The sequence below is a fragment of the Plectropomus leopardus genome, chromosome 13, assembly GCF_008729295.1.
Source record: "Plectropomus leopardus isolate mb chromosome 13, YSFRI_Pleo_2.0, whole genome shotgun sequence".
Taxonomy (NCBI): Eukaryota; Metazoa; Chordata; class Actinopteri; order Perciformes; family Serranidae; genus Plectropomus; species Plectropomus leopardus.
In genome coordinates, this window is record NC_056475.1 from 18,714,433 (window position 1) to 18,733,718 (window position 19,286).

The 19,286-nt window shown below is 38.5% G+C and overlaps 2 protein-coding genes across 5 annotated transcripts in view; both read left to right on the forward strand.

The window, feature by feature from the left end:
• rxfp2a (relaxin family peptide receptor 2a) overlaps positions 1 to 3,306 on the forward strand; it is a 46,661-nt gene extending 43,355 nt beyond the window's left edge. Inside the window, exons 19-20 of the mRNA XM_042499272.1 lie at positions 1,628 to 1,846; positions 2,003 to 3,306. Coding sequence (XP_042355206.1) covers positions 1,628 to 1,846; positions 2,003 to 2,268 — 485 coding nt within the window. The 3' untranslated portion in view covers positions 2,269 to 3,306. The remainder of the gene's footprint in view (positions 1 to 1,627; positions 1,847 to 2,002) is intronic.
• A 3,281-nt stretch (positions 3,307 to 6,587) lies between these two features.
• The window catches only part of fryb (furry homolog b (Drosophila)), a 72,674-nt gene continuing 59,975 nt past the window's right edge, over positions 6,588 to 19,286 (forward strand). For 3 of the 4 annotated variants that reach the window (XM_042499050.1, XM_042499052.1, XM_042499051.1), the window contains exon 1: positions 17,505 to 18,511. In XM_042499050.1, the coding sequence (XP_042354984.1) occupies positions 18,265 to 18,511 (247 nt within the window). In that variant the 5' untranslated portion in view covers positions 17,505 to 18,264. Of the gene's footprint in view, positions 6,673 to 17,504; positions 18,512 to 19,286 lie in introns of those variants that run through there. The other variant, XM_042499054.1, reaches the window with a different exon arrangement.

Here is a 19,286-nt window from a genome sequence, read left to right on the forward strand (position 1 = left end):
ATTGTTTTCAGTCTCAAACAGTGGTCTGAAGTGCTCTTCAGCCTGGCAGTCATCTTGCAGGTATTACGCCACCCTCCATCACCTCAACTTCCCGATGACAATGTCAGCTCATATACATAATGATACGCATGAAACGTGCAAATGTAACATATCCGTGGTTTGCAGAAGCGTACAAGCCCAACATTTTCGTCTCACGTAGGCTAACACTGAGATTTAATACTGAGATTTAAATCCAATGAGCCATACTGTTGCTTATCATAGAGACAACTAAAACATTCTGTATTGCTATGTACAAATGTACAGCTGAATAGCTTTTTTTATCCCATTTTAAGTGACATTGGGTTTTTTTGTCGCTGTGTAACAACAAACAGAACAAGGGAATTCATTGCATGTTAAATTGGGTTATTAAACTGCCAACACCACGGGTGCATGAACAATGTATTATTAGTCTAGGTTCTTAGTACTCAGTGTTCTCAGTGAGGACCAGTAGAGGTCTGGCAGTGGTGACGAATGATTTAATGGGATCATTTCTCTAAGAGGGTGCCAGCATTTACATCACTAGGCTGTTAAATAAGAATCATGTGAAATAGTTAATGAGGTGCCACAGTTTGTCGTTCATCACCTCCAGCTTTTCTCTCTGAGTGTGCACGTATGACAACCTATGTGTACGTGCATGCAAGTTAAAATTTCAACAGTGGATGTCTGAGCAAGTGTATACTTTACCTATGTGCCTGTGTTGTGTTCACACTAATGCAGTGGTGAAAAGTAGCTAAGTACACTTACTCAGGTCTTATTAAGTGCAATTTTAGGTACTTGTACTTAACTTCTGTTTTTCAGTTTTTATGCTTGTAATACTCTTGCTCCACTACATGTCAGAGCCAAATATACTTTTTTACTCCAGTTGTTTAATATAGCATTTGTGAGTGATTGGTATTATTTAGATTAAGGTTTTAGACAAAAAAACCCAAAAAAAAACCCAATAAAGTTATTCAGTACAATGCATTGTTAAAGATGCAGTGTTTTGGGGCTTTCTGTGACCTCCATGTCATCCACATTAACAATACTCTGCTGAAAAACCTGTTTCATGCAATCTTGACCTTATTGTTTAAAATGATTCACAATCACAAACTAGAGACCTTGGGCAATTCCGATAATGTGATATGATAAAGTGATGATAAATGATAAAATGATAAAGTCCATCTTTGCCTGAATAAGGACAGAAACTTCTTTTTTTTTTTGCCCACCACAATGCACTGAAATGGTGGTCAAAAGGTTCCTGTTTGGGAAAAAATGACAAAAAACAGCTTAAGTGTTCCAGTTGCAATGAGAAATGTATGTATTTGTTTATTTTGTGATCAATTAATTACCTTAAAGGCCTGACATATAAAATATCATGCAAAATTGTTTCCCTATATGCAAATTACTTTTTTCAAAATATGTTTTTTACATTATGTCAAAAAGGTCCATAAACACATCAATTAAAAAATCTGGTTATTTTTCAATGGTTCAGGCTTTTTAGTGTTAACTATTTGACATTAATGTGTTGATATTTCTTCTTAAGTAAAAGATCTGAATACTTACTCCACCACTGCATTTATGTGTGTGAATAGCATGTGAATTTCTTTAGGTCTAAACCTAGTGGCATTCCTGGTGATCGTCCTCTCCTACGCCACCATGTTCTACTCCATCTATAAAACTGGCATCAACGCCATGGACTTGCGGAGCAGACTGCACAGAGACGTGGCTGTGGCCAACAGATTTTTCTTCATAGTGTTCTCTGATGCCCTCTGCTGGATTCCCATATTTTTAGTGAAGGTCCTCTCATTATTGGAGTGGGACATACCTGGTAAGAAATGAGACTGTGTTTAAGGTTATGTTTACATTACTTTAACGTCCCAATAACACATCAGTGTTTTACTGTAATGTCTTTACTTATGCATCAGGCACACACAGGCACCTACTGCTTAAAAATGTGGACAACTGTGCTCCTGTTTTCCCTCAGGCACCATCTCCAGCTGGGTAGTCATCTTCATCCTTCCCATCAACAGCGCCTTAAACCCCATCCTGTACACTCTGACCACCAGCTTCTTCAGAGAGCAGGTGGATGTCTTACTCTGTCGTTGGCAGAGAAGACACACGCTGAAAAAAGACCGCAAAAGCCTCACCTCCTCCATAATCTTCATGGAGACGACACGGCCCCCTGGCTACCAGCCACCAGACTACCTCCAGCAGGTGTCACTGACCGGCGTAGATCCCCGCTATGCCTGAGGGTGGCAGGAACTTTCTTGGCACTTTGTGATGTACTGGTCGAGGGCCGGTTGCTGGTGATATCTTCAAACTCCCAAACAATAGTAGCACTATTTTAATGAGACTGCCAGTGGAACAAGATTACTGAGCTGTGTCATCAGGTCCTGATGTGCTCCACATTTGTAAAAATGACAACAAGACGCTTTTGTCCAAAGCAGTTTACACTTTATCCCCCTATGTTTACACAGAGAGCACTTTGGCTCTCAGCGTGTTGCTCAAACTTACTTGACATGTGAACACGGGGAGGGAGGGATCAAACAGCAACCTCATGACTTGTGGATGACCCTCTGCTCTGTAATACTCATGATACAATTGCCTCTATGCTTGCATGTGTATATGTAGCCATATATTGTTCCAGATAAAGGTACAGTAAAGTAAAGATAAGAAAAACAAAGAAGATGGATGGAAGGATAAATACCAGCATGCACTGTACATCTTACTGCTGCCATGAGGACAATTTAAATGGATTTAAAATGTCCTAAGTCAAGCAAGAAAAGTGCTTATTGTACTTGTAGAGAAAACATAAAGTCCCACATAGGTCAGTTTTTTATTTTAGTGATCCCTTGGTCAGATTATGGAGGTCAAGCAGGAGAGGATGCTGGGAGACATGCAGCAAAATATCTCTCCTATCACAGAGATTCACAGAGACTCAGAGACTCACTGAACAGCGCGTTCAGTGAGTCACAGATGTGACTCATTAGCTCATCAGACGCTGAGCTGAGAAGGTTCAAGGATATATAATTTCAGTCTCCACAATAACAAGGAATGAGTCTTGGCATGCATAAACTCGAAATCAGTTTATGGAGTTATAATGTAGGCAGAGGCCTAATACAAATGCTCTTTTTTTTCATTTAACCCCTTGAGACCTGGACTGATATCAGTTTTCTTGTGTTGAGTTTGGATGGCTTTCACAACCTATTTGACCCTTTCCTACCTGAGCAAATTGGTATGATTTCTTTCAAAAACAAAAAAGGTTAATGACTGACTGGAAAAAAAATGACCCACAAACTGCAAGCAATTAGTAAAAGGTGACAAGAAAATTACCCCCCAAAAATTTAAAATTAGAATTATTTTAATTAATTTAAAAAGAGGGGGGTTAATAGAAATTATACAAAAATAGTGACTAATTTCTTAAAAACTATTTTTATAATGAGAACAATTTTACATGTAAAATGATTTATAGAAAAAAATAAAATAAATACAGTTTAATCAAAACTTTTTCAAGGCCAGTTTTTCCATTAGCTTATTTTCAGGTGATTTTCTTGTAATCTTTTTATTTTATTTTATTTACAATTTTTTTTCATTTTTGGGTTATGTCTTGTCAATTGCTCATATCCTTCCCCTCATGTTTTTCAATGAAATAAAAATAGTTTGGTCAAGTTTTAAAGGCTTAATGTCCTCAAAAACTAATATATGTGTGAAATTAAATTGCATTTTTTAAATTTTATCTACTAGTTAAAAGGCAAATGAAATGTCCATTTTACACGTAATGTTAAAATCTTTAACATTATGTAATTTAAATTCCTAGTAATAAAAATTTTAAGGTAATTATGCTATTCAAAAAATCCATGACATTTACCTTCTCTGCACTTCCTCCCTCTGTAATCCTGCTCTCCGCTTTGGCTTTTGTTGTCTTCTCTGTCTGTAATTTGCCTTACTATATCAGTTTCTGGGTTTGGCCTGATTAGCTTTCCTAATTCTCTCCTGTATTTTCCTGTAATAACCCTTTTACCTTACATAGCATCCTCAATGCAGAAATGAAAAAGTGAAGCTGCAAAGGAAGGAGTGCATTTGCATATATGCAGGGCTATGCAAAATTGATCTATAAATAAAAAATAGAAAAAATAAACTTATTCATGAAACAAATCTTTAAATAAAATATTCACATTAAATGATTTTTGACAAATTTTGAATTTCAATATTATATTATATGAGAATTTTTGGACAGGTTTGTAGAGAAGTGGTGAGAAGATTAATGTCATGTGGTTAGCATTAAAATGACAGCATAACCTGGGTCTTTATTAAAGTTATGTCAAAAGGTAAACATTTAATTGCCAAAGTGAATTTTACTGAGTTATGGCAGGGTTATAATTACATCTACAAGACTATCAAAATATGAGAGAAGCTAGTAATTGGTAGAAAACTGTGAGAGAAAGAGACTTAACCATTGACAATCACTGTTGTGCATCAGTTATATAGCAGCAGCAGCTAACTTCCTGCTTCCCATTAACTGTAAACCAATGCCCATTTTTGTCATATATGGCATAAAGATATATCTTTATGCTGTTCAGCAGTTATACGTGTAATCTGAAATTTTTCCTCTTTGTTACATGGCCTTTTATACACTCCATCTGCATGTACAGTATGTGCCGTGACTATATGAACCTGAATCAATATGCTGTAGCATCTTGATATTGTTAAATCAGACTTTTATAGTTCATACTTATGATTGCAAGACTGATCTAGACTGGATAAAAATGTTTGGATAAAGCATGCCACATTACATTTAATTTACTAATCTATACACAAGGAATTTGTTAAATTCCGATTGGTTGTCACTGCGGTTGTGAGATGTCCCCAGGACTTAAATTTGTGTCTTTATACTTTTTTTTTAATACTGGTACACACTATGTTTTTGCTGCTTTTAACAGTTGTTTTAATTTAGTGACAATCAACAACAAACTGAAAATAGTAAAAGAAGAACACTAGCAAAGGTGTACTGATATTCATCATATATGCCAAGCAGTGAGACCCCCCTCTCATGAAATAAGGACTATTATTTCTCATCATGCTGTGCAGATGTGCATATGTTTATTTTTGTTGTATGATATTTTGTACAGGAGACCGTCTTCTCAGTGCATGTGCTGTATTGTCGAAGTCAGGTTGGTGAATTTTGTGTTTATTGGACTCCCCATAGAGATGGCTCTGAGACTAGAATAATAAAAAACAGATAACAAACTTAAAATACAGTTAAACATGTTGGAGTCTGTGTCGGCAAACAGCTATCCATTACATGTAAAAGGTACATAGCAAAAAATGAAACAAAGCTGACTAATAAAACACCACCAAATGTGCACATGCACACATTTACATGCTGAGTAAGCAATTCTGTTCTAAAGTTGTAAAGCTCCATAAATGCAGCCAACAGAGAACCCTGACCTACTTCTCTGTTTCTTTAATCTGTTATCCTGCAAAGCTGATAGCAGAGTGATAGCAGTTTTCTATTTATAGTCCAAAATAAATGGACATCTACTACTGTTTGCCATTTTAGTTGTTCGATGCTGCCATGTGAACATTAACATCACTTTCATCATATTTTCTTTGTGAAATAGAAATGTATGACTGAAGCATAGTCTGATGGATTACAGCATTGAGAGTTCATCAGCAGCAGGCTAATTTTAAACAAATTGGTATGGTAATTTTGAATAATAATAATAATTTAGAAAAAGGCTAAATCAGTGACAAAACAGACATAAAACAACCCAAATTAGTAGCTATATAATTAAAATAATTATAATAATAATAACAACGATTATCATTATATAGCACCTTTCATACATAAAGTGCTTCACAGAGAGGAGAAAAAAATACACAAAAACATAGAGAGGTACACAAAGCAATACCATATACAAAGTTGTTCGAATCAGAAGGTAAGATTGTAAAAAAAAGTAAAGCAATACAATACAGTTGGCCTATTTAAAGACCAAAAATCTGAGACAATGAATCAACATCAACACACCATTTATTAATCAATGTTCAGTCCGAATTTAATAGAACATGCTGTAGGCTACACATCAAGAGATTTATAGTATGAAAAATATGTGGAGTGTTTGTTTATTTTAAATAGGTGCTCTCCTCATGAAATAAATTGTTGATTTGTATGCATATTGAGCATAATTCTTGATATTAAAAACAAAAAAAGTGAACCTAAAAGTATGCTCAAGTGAAGCTGACTATGTCGTCTCGTCAACTGTTTGCGCAGCTGCCTGTTATCATGCTACGTGTCTTTTCAATGTTTTTCTTCAGCCCTTTCATCACTTAATTTGACCGCACCTGCGGCGATCAGCATCCTTGCGTGGCAGGTGTCCTGCCCTTGGACCAAGTCGCACCCCTAGCGACACGCTGACGGACACAACCGCCGACCAATAGGAAACGTGCCTTGCCTCAGTTTCCAGATCCTCGGCATCTGATTGGTTGCTAAGGGCGGGGCCCTGTCATCCCGAGCAGTAGTGCTGTCAGCCGGGGCGGCACGACTCCCGGAGGAGAGAGACGAGACGGATTGATGAAAACAACCCACTAAACCACATAAACAAAGAATCCGTGCCGGGAAATGACCCTTTAGTCGCCAAGGTCGACGCAGAAAAGGTATGGCTCGGTTTAATGTCGCATTAGTGCTGTGTCTGGTGGTGTTTAATGGTGCTGTGTTGACTACAAAGGCAACCGAGCAATGTCTTGGTTTAACATCGATTAACTACCACAGAGGCTTGGACTAGCTCGTTGGCTACCGAGTTAGCAACTGGTATAGCTGGTTGTAGTGGTCGACACCCATTAGCATTCATAAAATAAAAGGTGACTTAACCTAAGCACGCGTCCACGCTTCCTTAGTAGCACTCAGACCACGAACAATACCGCGTTGCTTTGTGAGCCAGCAACAGTCTTTATGGTAACAGAGACGCTGATTGTAAATACACACTTAGCGATGGCGGTGAAAGATAATATGCTACACTGCACGTTAGCAAGCCAGCAAGGTAGCTTACATTAATGATGACCAGCCAAGTTGCCATTGCTAGCTGCTAGCGATCACAGTATGGGAGCTTAAATACGGTATATAACATCTCGTAGTGTAACGTAAATTAACACATGAATGTTTTACAACGTGTCCGAGCCTTTGGACCTCTCACTGATGTTTTGTTGTCCTCCTCGTGGAGGTGTTGATATGGGCTCTGGTTTGACCATTTGAAACCCGAACAAATTTACTGTATTTCTTTAAATAACATGGAAAGAGAGTAATTAGAAACTTAAGAAGAAATGACCCACAAATCAGCAAGAAATTACGAAAAAATACAAAAAAAAAATGACTGGAAAATTGGTGAAAAAGATAAATAAGTAAGGGAAAACTAGATAAAACAAACAAGAAAAAACAAACAAAAAACCAAGACATGACTTGGGGGCGGGTAGCTTAAAAAATATAAGAATTCTGTAAAATAATCAAAAATGTTTAATTGTGATAATTAGAAGTATAGTTGTCATGGCATTATTCTCTAGCATTTTGAATATCTTTTTTAATTTCTTTTTTAAAAATGTATTGATTTTAATTTGCTGTCAAGTTCCTCATTTCATTTATTTCACATGATGTTTAAAGAAATCAAACCAATTTGTTCAGGTTTCATTAATTTAAATACTTGTGAAAGGCATCTAAATGTAGCACAAGGAAAGTAATGCCAATCCAGGTTTCAAAGGGTTAAAACACAGCCTTCAAAAAGTAAAATATAAAAGGATCATTTGGATTTTTTTGAAGCAGGGATGTATGAGGTAGCTCACTTATCCATAGTCAGTATATTATATACAGAAAATGTCCGACACAGAAGTTAAGCAACATACTGCTGTGGATAGGTGTCTGCAACAAAATGTATTTTAGCCACCCAAAAAAGTCCCACCTAAAACAGTCACTACCGGTCTAGGTGTACACTATATTATATGTGCTTTACCATTCTGTCAGACAGCCAAATTCAATGGGAAGGCCATTAACAGTTTCCCTTCTATGCTGTCATCAAAATAAAATACACCCAATATACCGTACACTTAAACTGATACTGATTTTTTTTTTTTTAGGTCGGACTTTTTTATAGGTATATATAGGTATATATACAGCAGTAGATAGTTTATCTTCTATGTCAGACTCCAGCCTGCCGCTCCGAACTGGCGCGCTGACTGACAGCTTCTGCATGTAATATACTGTCTATGGATAAGTGTCCCATACAACCCCACTTCAAAAAATCGGAACTATCCCTTTAAAGAGGTTATGGTCCAGTGGTGCGCATCATCCCGCCTGAGTAGCTGTGCACTTTATTATTCTACAGCTGAGATGGTCAGGAGTCAGCTTGAATATTTTGTGAGAGAAAGCCTGTGTTGCAGCATGTATTATTTACATGCTCTCATAAACAGACAGATAGCAGGCACCACCACTACTGTGAGCTCCTTTATTTCTTGTAACTGGCAATGTGGAATCATACATTTTGTTTTCTATTTTTTGATTGTGTTGACAATGTGTTGTGATGAAAAGCCAAATTCTTGAATGAGTTTGCTGTATAGTTAATTTTGAGGAATCAGGACGATTAGTTTTCCTCCCCAGCCTCGTCTGTTCATGCCTCTATTTTAAGCAAGTTCCTCCTTATTCCTCACCCTCCCTCCCCTCCTTCCTCAATCATCTTCCTCTTCATCTCTCCAGCTGTTTGGCACAGCCAGTCAGCCAACGGCGACCCAGTTAACTCCATTGTTCTGTGTCTGGACTACAAGCAACACACACAGACAGCATGTCATGTGTGTCACAGCGCTGGGCTTCTGTGACATTTCCCCCACTCCTACATATCTGTCCTGGATTTACAAAGCCTATCTTGGGGTTATGGAATATCTCCCCATTTAACTAGCCTAATTATTCCTCATCTTCAAGTTATGGTCCTGCCATTATACATATATGTAGTATTGTAAAGTTGTAACTGGTTGATTTAAGGCAAAAAGGAGAACTATAGCAAGAATTCAGTGGAGTCACATAATGTTAAAGCCTTTTAAAGAATGCAAGGGTTTTCAAGTGACTAGTAATCCTTCCTAATCACATGCATGTTGGTGAGCATTTTGAGTTGTATTATGATAAAGGGTACTGGGCAGGCCACAGGGTAGCCAGCTAATAGATAAATCATAACACTTATAGGTATTCATTGTTTTTCAATACCAAAACGTTTGTTCATGTTCGGTCATTCTTTTCATTTCTATTGAGCTGAGTATAATAGACATAAATTGGATTAATTAACTTTGCATGTTGATGCCATGCCCAAAGCTTAAAAATGTAATTTTTAAGGAACAACAGACCAGCATTGATTTTATCAACTCGGACTGGACATATAACGGTATATTGTGTGATGGTAGAAATGTGTCCATTGGTAGAGATTTGGCAAGACCGTTTCATCTGTGGGAGCTAATTTGGGGCAGACTATGAAGCAAATCAGGGCTTGATTGTCTCATGATTCTCGCGAATCCAGCTGCCGTGATTAGTGCAGACATGGTGGAGGGGAGTGAAGTTGTAATTACAACACCTGTAACATTTGAAATTGTTGTTGTCGACAGCCTTACAGCTTTCAGTTTGAAAGAATTTCAGTTTTTTACTATTTTGAGTCTTGTTTGGAACTTAAGTGTTGTCTCATTTGGGACAGTTTATCTTTTGTTTCAGGAATTGCATATAAAAGACAGAAATAATCAAATGTGATATAGCACAATATGGTTATTATAACTATTTCTTTATTGACTTTACAGAACAATTACTGCACTGTGATGTATGCTGTGATATAAAATCACATATACTGCAGTAGACGCTGTTGGTCATATCACCCACCCCTAATATCAACCAGCATGCATTTTATAGTTTACCCAGTGGGCAGTTTAAAGTATCAGAGAGTTTTCCTCAACGCATGTAATCCTGTTAGTGACACATTTTGTAACCCTTTGCTTTGAACATGAAGACCTGTTTCAGTTTGACAGAAAGGGCCCTCTTTGTGTCTAGTTCAGACCATCTGTCTGTGTGTAAATTGTGGCAGTGGTTGAGCTTCTTTGAGATGCACCTCGTGTGTGTCTGTCTGTGCACTTCAGATCTGAAGAGGCCATCTAGAGAATAGTGAAATGTCTCCAGCCGCACTGTTACCTGTCCAGTGGATTGCTTCACACCGTAGTTGGCGTATGACCTTGGTGACAGAGATTAATTTATACAGATTTTTTTCTCTCCATTCTATCCCCATGTATATCAGTTCCAGATAGTTTTATACTGTTTATTAAAATGCCATTTTGAATAGGGATGTACTGTTTTTTTGCCCCCGATCCCGATCAGAGTAGCTTGATATTGATTATTTGCCAATATCAAGTCCAGATTGGTTACTTATATTTACCTGGAAAATACAGGTGCACACTTCAAGTACTTTCAGGTTATTAAAATCAATTCAGTGTATATGCTCGACAGTTTTAGTAGCTCTACAATGCAATACAAGAAAAAATGTCTGCATACAAACCTTTTTTTAAAATTTTATTATTACAAAAATAACGAAGTAAACAAACTACAAATATATTTTTTGATATGGCTTTTAACACAATTTCACAATTACACTTAGTGTAATAATTTTTTTTTCTCTCAAATCCGCTTAATGTAGCCTTGTAATAAAAGTTGAGAACAATATAACAATATAATAGTTATATAATCACAATTCCACTTAAAAGTAGTGTTATAGCTGAACTTTAACAATCCCAGGCAGGCACAAAAATATAAAAAATGGTCACGATTATTGCAGCGTCATAGTAAATGTAATTGACTAAAATGAACAACAAAAATTTCAATTCTACTTCAAGTAGTGTAGCTGCTGAAATTGAACATGAGCAGCCTTACAATAAAACCTGAGTATCTACTAAAAGTTGTGCTCTCCAAATACGATACCTCTGTGACTTTGGATGTAAACAAATGATCTGCGAGGGCATGCGCTCAAAAATAACCAATCCCAATCAAATAAAAAAATATTTGATTGGGCCCAACACCAATCCTTCGGATCTGATTGGGACAGCCCTAATTTTGAATATACATTCTACACCCTGTTTTTTTGAAGCTCAATTGTGATGGCACAGTGTGGTTGCTGTATTTCCAGTCTTCCATTGTTAATGTTTAGTCCTGTGCACTAGTGTGTGTTGAAACACCAGTTCGATTTCATTCTTTGTGCAAGGAACAAATCGTACAATATCATCTATGAGGGATGACATGACCATAGCATCGAGTAGAGTACATAACATTTTGTCTTTGATGGTTAGCTGACAGTAGAGAGTGACAAGAAACAGCAGCGAGAGGGAGGGAGGCAGCATGACAGTGTGACAAACATCTTTGGCTCAGATGCTGTGGTTAAATGGTTTCATATGTGTTATTAGTGTGTGTCATAGTTCGAGGTTCATGGTTTCTTGGAGCATTAAGGGCACATGTTTACCCGATGACATAATGCACTATATTAGCTCTGTCCCTCAGTGACGTTTGCAGGCCACTAACCACTTAGTTCACTGTACTGATGTTACTGAGCTTCATCCACGTGTAGGAAAGGGGCAGAAACAGTGTTTGATCTCCCTTATTCCCGAACCTGAGTCTGCTGGTGAACTATCTATCTTTCCTCGCTGTCATTGTTTCCATAGATACCTCCCGGCACCTCACTCCCACTGGCTTACATAAGCTGGTGTTTCTGCCAGGCACACACAAGTTCACACATACAGAGACATCAGTACACACACACACACACACACACACACACACACACACACACACACACACACACACACACACTCACATTCCTTACCATCACACTCCTTATCTGACTTTGCCTCAGGTGCTGTTGCATGAGAGATTAATACTTGTTTTTATGGCCGAGCTCTTCTCCTGAATAGTGCCTAGAGAGTAGCTGGATACTCCTTTACTTTAAATGACCCGACAGGCCTGTTTGAGCCTTGCGTTGATGTAATTATCTTAAACTTTTATTGGAAATGAATTCATATGACTTATGTGTTTTGTGTGTTTGATTTAGGACTCCAGATAATTGGTCAGGGGAAGTTGTTTTTACCGCTATTCGATTTGATGGAGCTCTGAGGCTGCTGATGCATTAGTTTGCACATTAGAGACCCCGGAGATAGTGTTACATAACACAGCTCTATATACAGTATGGGAAGGCAGATGAGCATGCTGCACTGCATGTTTGTATGCACACATCCCGGGTAATATTTGTGCATATGTATTGATGAATGTGCTCACGCAATTCACAATAATTGACAGGCTTTTAATGTCTATTTAAACAATTAAACAGACAAAAAATAATCAATCTGGAAATTGAATGTACTTTATCTCTTTGTTTTCTCAGAGCTGCATCTTCCCTCCTCAAGCACCACCTAACTAAGGGACTTCAAACAGTCTTTGCTCAAAGAGAAAGATGGTTTTCCTTACAAAGGAACAGTAGTCTAAAAACAAACTAACATAGTGTCAAGTAGTTTCAGAAAAAGTCTTTAAAACAGACTCAGAATCAGAAATGTGACTAATTAAAGTAGAATTATTATTTCTCTCATCGGCTCAAGGGGGCACCATTGCAGAGCCAGTGTTTCGGCCTTATGCTGATGGAACACACAAACGGCGACGACATCTGGCTGTTTTTCTTTTTACTATCACTGGGCTCAGTTGTGTAAGCTTTGCCAGTAATCATAGTTGTAATACTTGTATCACGAATCCAATATATGGCAGTCTTTGTGTTGTAAAACTTTTAAATGTCATACATTTCATATGAGATGCTTCACATGAAAGCCTACAATATTTTCAGTTCTTTTCAGTGAAGATTAGGTTTTTGAAAGAGATTTAAGTGAAGTAAAAAGGAAATAGAAGTTCAGTCTAATAAGGAGGCTACTGCTGCCCTTGTACCTGCTAAAAATGACCACACAGCTGTAAACAGCCTCTGTAGGTTCAAAAACATGGAGAGAGGTACATACCAAAGCGGTAAAATAAACTGCTGCACAATGAAGTGAAAGACAAGTGAAAGTATTACTTTCATTTTGAGACGGTATGTGTACAGCCCCCTGAGTGCACGAGTCAGACAGTGTAGTGCCAGTATAAACATATAGTGAAAATAAGCCAATACTTTCTCAGTCACAGTGCCTGCTACAACCACATTTAGGAATGCACCATTGCATGTAAACTGACCAAAAACCAATAGTAGGTCAATAATTTATATTGTCATAAGCATCAATAATAACATATAATTGCAAAATATTAAATAACATCGTTACGTGTACGAGCTTTAACCAGCACAGCCACCAAAAAGTTGTCATATATTTATCTGTGCTGGTGCTGACAAGTAATTAATCATATGTTCTTAGAATACATCTCAGGCTGCAACTGGGAGCAATAATGTTTTTGCCACAAAGCTACATTGTTTTTGTTTCAACGTGATTGATTCTTGCGGTGGTGAGTCACTCCTGTCATCAATTTTACGCTTTACCCCAGTGAACCCCTGAACTGGAGTCTTGCCGAAGTGCATAAGCCAAAGTAAACGTGTTTGTGCCCTCATTTCTCCTGTTAGACCGGGTTACTGAGCATCCTGGGCGATCTGGGCAACTGTTAACATGACAGCATATTTGAGTGACAGGAGAAATAAAAGGCTTCCTGTTGTAGCAGCGGTCTCAGAGGGTGCAATTTAAATGATAAGTGGAGGGATGATAATCAGAGAAGAAGTGGTTCTTGGGGTGAGGGAGCTTCTGAGTCAGTGTTAAAGGAAGATAAAAGAACAAGCCAAATAGCTGAAAAAGGTGTGTGATGTCTGATGATAGGCACAATTTATGGGCCAAATGTAAACCACCAAGTAGCTCCACCACCCATATTCAAAACATACTTAACTTTTGTGATACTCAGATTATATTATTTTTAAGTCATTGAAGAGGTATAAAAGTTAAGATAAAGAAGTAAAGAAGCAAAAGTGTGTCCATGACACATTCCTTGCAGCTTCCTTTTAACCTTCAGCGTGGAAGAGGAAATAGTTTTATATTTCAGACTGTAAGTGAGGCGAGTTGACACCCTTAAGTCTCCAACAAGTCACACATATCCTATTTCTGGCCACAAATCGCCTTCAACGCAGACATATTTCTGTTTGTTGGGACAAGAAACAAGGAGACCATCAGATATGATGGAATAATCACTGATGTGATGAGAGGAAAAGTTGGGGTTTGGATAAAAGAGTAAAATGGGGCAGACAAAGAAAGACATGCATGACTGAAGGGGCACAGAGGCAGCAGAGAAATGATAGTTATTAACATGGGGTTGCTGCTTATCCAGCTTTTCAGCCTGTGGCTTTGTGTGTCTGTTTGGGTGTGTTTGGTTGTCCCAGTCAACTAAAGCATGTCTGTACAGTGGGTGGAAGGCGATGCTTATCTCATAATTCATATTCAGGCTGGTTAAGTGCAACATGTGCTTACTAACACAAGAAAAAAATGAAGTAAAAAAATGAATCATTATGATTATCGGTGGTGTATGTGGCATACGAATTGACCTCCAGAGATATTTTTTTGTGTTAGCTATTAAAAAATGCATTTGTCTGAGGCAGGTATGTCCGTTTTTGCCCACCACCAGCCAGGTCTGGTTGGAGTTGGCGCTCATTCGGCGATTACCACTAGTAACATCTTCCTAATTGTTGCAGAAACCTTGTGCGCCCCCCCCCAGATAAGGATATATGTTAAATCTCGTCATTAATGCAGTGACTGTATTTCACATCACTGTTATCAAGTGTCTACTCATACACCCATGTGAGAACAATCAAGTGATTTCTTTACATTACAGACGTCAAAAGGAAGAATAGATGGGATTATCTCAGTGTATGAAGACTGAGACTGTCAGCATTTGGCTGACTGAGTATAAACACAACTGACTAATCAGGTCAAGCAAACAAGAGAGCGACAAACCTGAGTAGCTTGTCAGAGAACCCCAGTGGAGTCCATTATCATCCATCAACCACTGTGCAGCCAGCGCCAATCAAAACATCTTAAATGCAATGTTTTCCATCAGCATATTGTAGAATAAAATACACAGTATACTTTAACATTCTTACACCATTTTGTGTACTGCTGTATAATGTAGTAGTACACAAAATGATTTAAAGAACATGTGGGTGAATAGATTTGCATATTTTGTTATTGCCACTGTCTCGTGTCACTACCATCATTATCGCCCCAGCGCCCTACTTTGTTTTTGCCAACACATTCCTGAAGATGATTGGGTAACCTGTGTGTTTTCGTTGATTGGTTGGCCAGAGTTGTCAGTTAATGAAAGGACAAAAACAATCTCCTGTTTGTGTGTGTGTGTGTGTGTGTGTGTATGTGTGCGTGGGTGGGTGGGTATGCATCTGTGTGTCTGAGAGCGAGTGTGTCTGTCTTAATACTTGGCTGTTGTACTCCCCTAGGGGATGGCACGCCTCTCTAACTGACTTTGGCACCGTGCCTCCCTGCGCTTGTTTGCCACCATTAACTGTTTCCGTGCCAGATGGTCGGTGTAGAAAATGTGGCAGACTGTTTAAACTGTCATCCTAAACATCTCATTAAAAGTGGTATCATTCTATAAAGAAGTAAGAAAAATATCCCATCATAATTAGGTCATTTTATTTTTATATATATATATATAAAATCAAGGAAATCTTAGTGTGAAGTGTTGTTTAAAGCAGTGAGAAGACATTGGAGGAAAGTGAAAATACCTTATTTATTCACTTGTTTAAAAAAAATATACAGTTTATTATTACAAGACTAATCAGATATTGTGTTGATTTATTTTTCTGTGCTGTGCACAGACACACGTGTCTTTCATTATATTTACTTAAACGTGTGTGGCGGTCTTTTTAAAGAGGATATGAAAGTTGTGTTGTTTTCACATCTGCACACAAGAGCTTTCAGCTGAAACACTCAATGGAGCTGATGTCATGACAATAGTGGCATAAACAGCAGGAAGTCACCTCAGGGTAGGTGTCTCCTGAGAGATAATAACCCTTCCTACAGAGAAAGAGTGAGTAAGATACAGGATAAATAAAAGCGTGATTGACAATTGTTTACGAGTATTCACGTTTGATGAGTTTTTATGCTTTTGTGTCTGTCCTGCCTGTAAAAGGACATTTGGAAGAATTTAATATCGAAGCTGTTACAACAGACTTTTGTAACATTTAAGTTTTTTGTTTAACAAAACTTTTGCTCACCTGTAGGTCGGCAGGAGCATAGGAGAAAAGCATGGGCCGACTACTATAGAGCAAAAAAAAAAAAAATCATGCTTGCTGTCTCCTACACATGCACTAATCAGTTTAGTTTATTGGGAACATTTTGGTGCAAAGATTTCATCAAAGTATTTCTCAAAAGTCACCTAATGAACAGGGCTCCTGCGGTTATAGAAAAACCAGGAAAAGTCATGGAATTAGTAAAAATCATTTATATTTTTGGATCATGGGATTTTGTTGTCTGTAAAGAAATGTTTACAGTAATCTTCCATGGATAACCTTGTATGTAATGTAACATGTTGGCAAATTTATTTTCTAGAGCTGGCTACAAACCATAGCTCATATATGCATCGATGTGTGTCAGTGTTTTGGGCACTATGTTTCTTTGTTTTCTCCCTGGGTCACGTCACTCCCTTAATGTGTGCCCAGTAGCTGAAATGATATTTGAAAAGATTTTGAATCTATTATGTTTGAAAAACATTGGGCAAATGGGACAAAAAACATTATCATTATCATGACTTGTCCTTGAAAAGTCATGGAAAAGTTTTGAAATTTTGACCAAGAAAATGTCTTTGCTGTGTTTTTTTTGTTTAGCAAATTTTTATTTTTTAAGTGTTGGAGTGGGTACATGTAATTAGGGCTGGACCAAAACAGTGCACTGTACTCCTGTAAGATTTGCCTTTTGTAGATAAGAAGCATTGAGGTAATTTGGGTTTTGAGACCCATGTTTTTCTTAGCATCAAGAACAACTTCTACTTTACTGCTTTTTTTTTAAGCAGCTCCTCACTAAGGTAGATGAGTATGTAAACATGTGGCAGCAGATTTCAAACTGCTTGACAATGCCAAGTTTATCTTTCAAATACATCTTCTAATCAAGACTAACTCTTGCAAAAACACTTTCTGGCTGTCCCCGTGTCCAGGATTCTTCCTGTTTGTGTTTGGCTTTGTTTCCCCCCTCTGTAAAGGGGTGTGTCTGCCCTCAGTAATCCTACACCATTAACACATTGAGCTTACTGTAACTGGCTAAACAGCCTCGACCAGTGAGTGCGGAGACTCAAACTCTTACTCACACCCACATGCCATGTGTTGGCCGTTTGAATAAAGCACATGCATGCCTTTCTATCTTGCGTTACCACTATGCCAGAGGGACAGATGTAGCAAGGAGATGGAAACAGGTGTGTGAGCAAGAAGAAATCATTTGCTCATTGCCAAGTAGTCCGTAGTGACAGGAGGGAGGTAGCTGGAAAACCCCTGGAGAGAGAAAAAAGTAGAAGGAAGACAGTGAGAGGGAGAGAACCACCCAAACTTCCTAAGCCACCCAATCAAGCTGCGTTCTTGGAATTGGATCCCTCCCTTGTTCACCACCTGAGCGGAGAAACACGGCTGTGCCTCAGAGAGAGCGGTGGGAGGCAGAGAGAGGAAGAAACAAAGAACAGGTGAGAGCAAAAACAGGGCATGTAAGGAGAAGACAGCTGAACTTTTTCAGAAAATAGAATTGCCTCTCAAACAAAAGACGACACAGAGATAGTTTTTTCTTTCTTTGTGTTAAGGGAGAGACTGAGAAACTCTTGAGGGGGGAACCTGAACTCTCAGGGGATCCGTGTATCTGAAACAACAAAGCAATGAGCTCACTGTCTCTGGATTGAATGAACTTGACATAAAGAGAAGAAATCCTCGTGAGAAGAAATTGGATACCAAAATGGACAAAAAGGAGATGAAGAAAGTCAAAAGCGGGATTTAAGGACTGCATGAAAAGTCTGTTTAAAACTTTTTTTTCAAAGTGTTGCTTTCCTGGAACAAGGCTGCCAATGTTTTGTGTTGTTTTTTTTTCCTGCGGAGTCTAATGTAGAGCCATCATGTAGTGTCTCCTTGCTACCTCCGAGGAGGGCCAGGTTTTGACAACGGACTATCAGGAGTGGATTGAGCTTCTGCGGCTCGTGGAGACATGTCTCTAGAAGATTTAGGAAGCTCTACAAGCCTTGGGGCTGAAAGCGGCGCTTCAGACCACTGCAATGACCCCTCTCTGAGCCAAGGTCAGGACCTGGATATGGACAACCAGAGCCAAAGCCAGGATGGGATAGTTCTGGAGCGCATTGCCTCTCTGTCATTGGACATGTTCGACCCCAGTGACTTCACTGGGAGGTTTACCAAGATCCAGTCTAGGTCCAGAAAGAGGACAAGGATCTTTGGAGGTAGGTGCAGACAAGCTGTTGATCTTTTTGTTAAGACTGAACATAACGAGAGTAAAAGAGGGAGAACAAACAGTCTAGGACTCATGAAACTGTTCAGTTTTGTAGTGATTCTCATTTGTTTGACCCGAGGGCTTTTTTAGGCTGGACATGGTAGAAAGGCTTGTGGAACATCCAGCTGAAACATTGATCCTCAACTCCCCAACTAGAATGCGGGCTGGGTCTTTATCCTGCCAAAAAGTTTTAGATTTCTTTCTACCTGTTCAGACCCTCTCAGTCTCCCCATGTCCTCCATAATAGAGTTCTTCTTTGCTGGGACTTGAGGACTTGACAAGTGTCTTTGTTGTGGCCCTTTGTAGACCTTGTGAAAATTGATACCTGCTGTGTTTTGAGAAAACAGCGCAAGATTATTCCACTAATCCCTGTTCTACAAAATGGGACATGTGGTTCTGGCCTCATATTTAAGGGTAGTAATTTGTTTTGCGCCTCTTTCTCAGCTTACCTTAACTTATGGGAATTTCATGCCCATACACTTCCAACTGTTGGAGAATGCCAAGACCTTAAGTAGTCTGTCAAAATCTCACCTGCCGGGTGCACATTGTAGTTTAATTGTGATAAGACTGATTTTACATTCAAATATTTTATATGTATGGACTGGCACAATTAGAGGGCCTGACAATGGTAAACTTGGTGCACTGTAAGAAGTACCCTTGAACGGCACTGGCAGGATTGTGTTTTAAAGTATTTTCAGACTGAATTACCACAGATATTGTAGTGT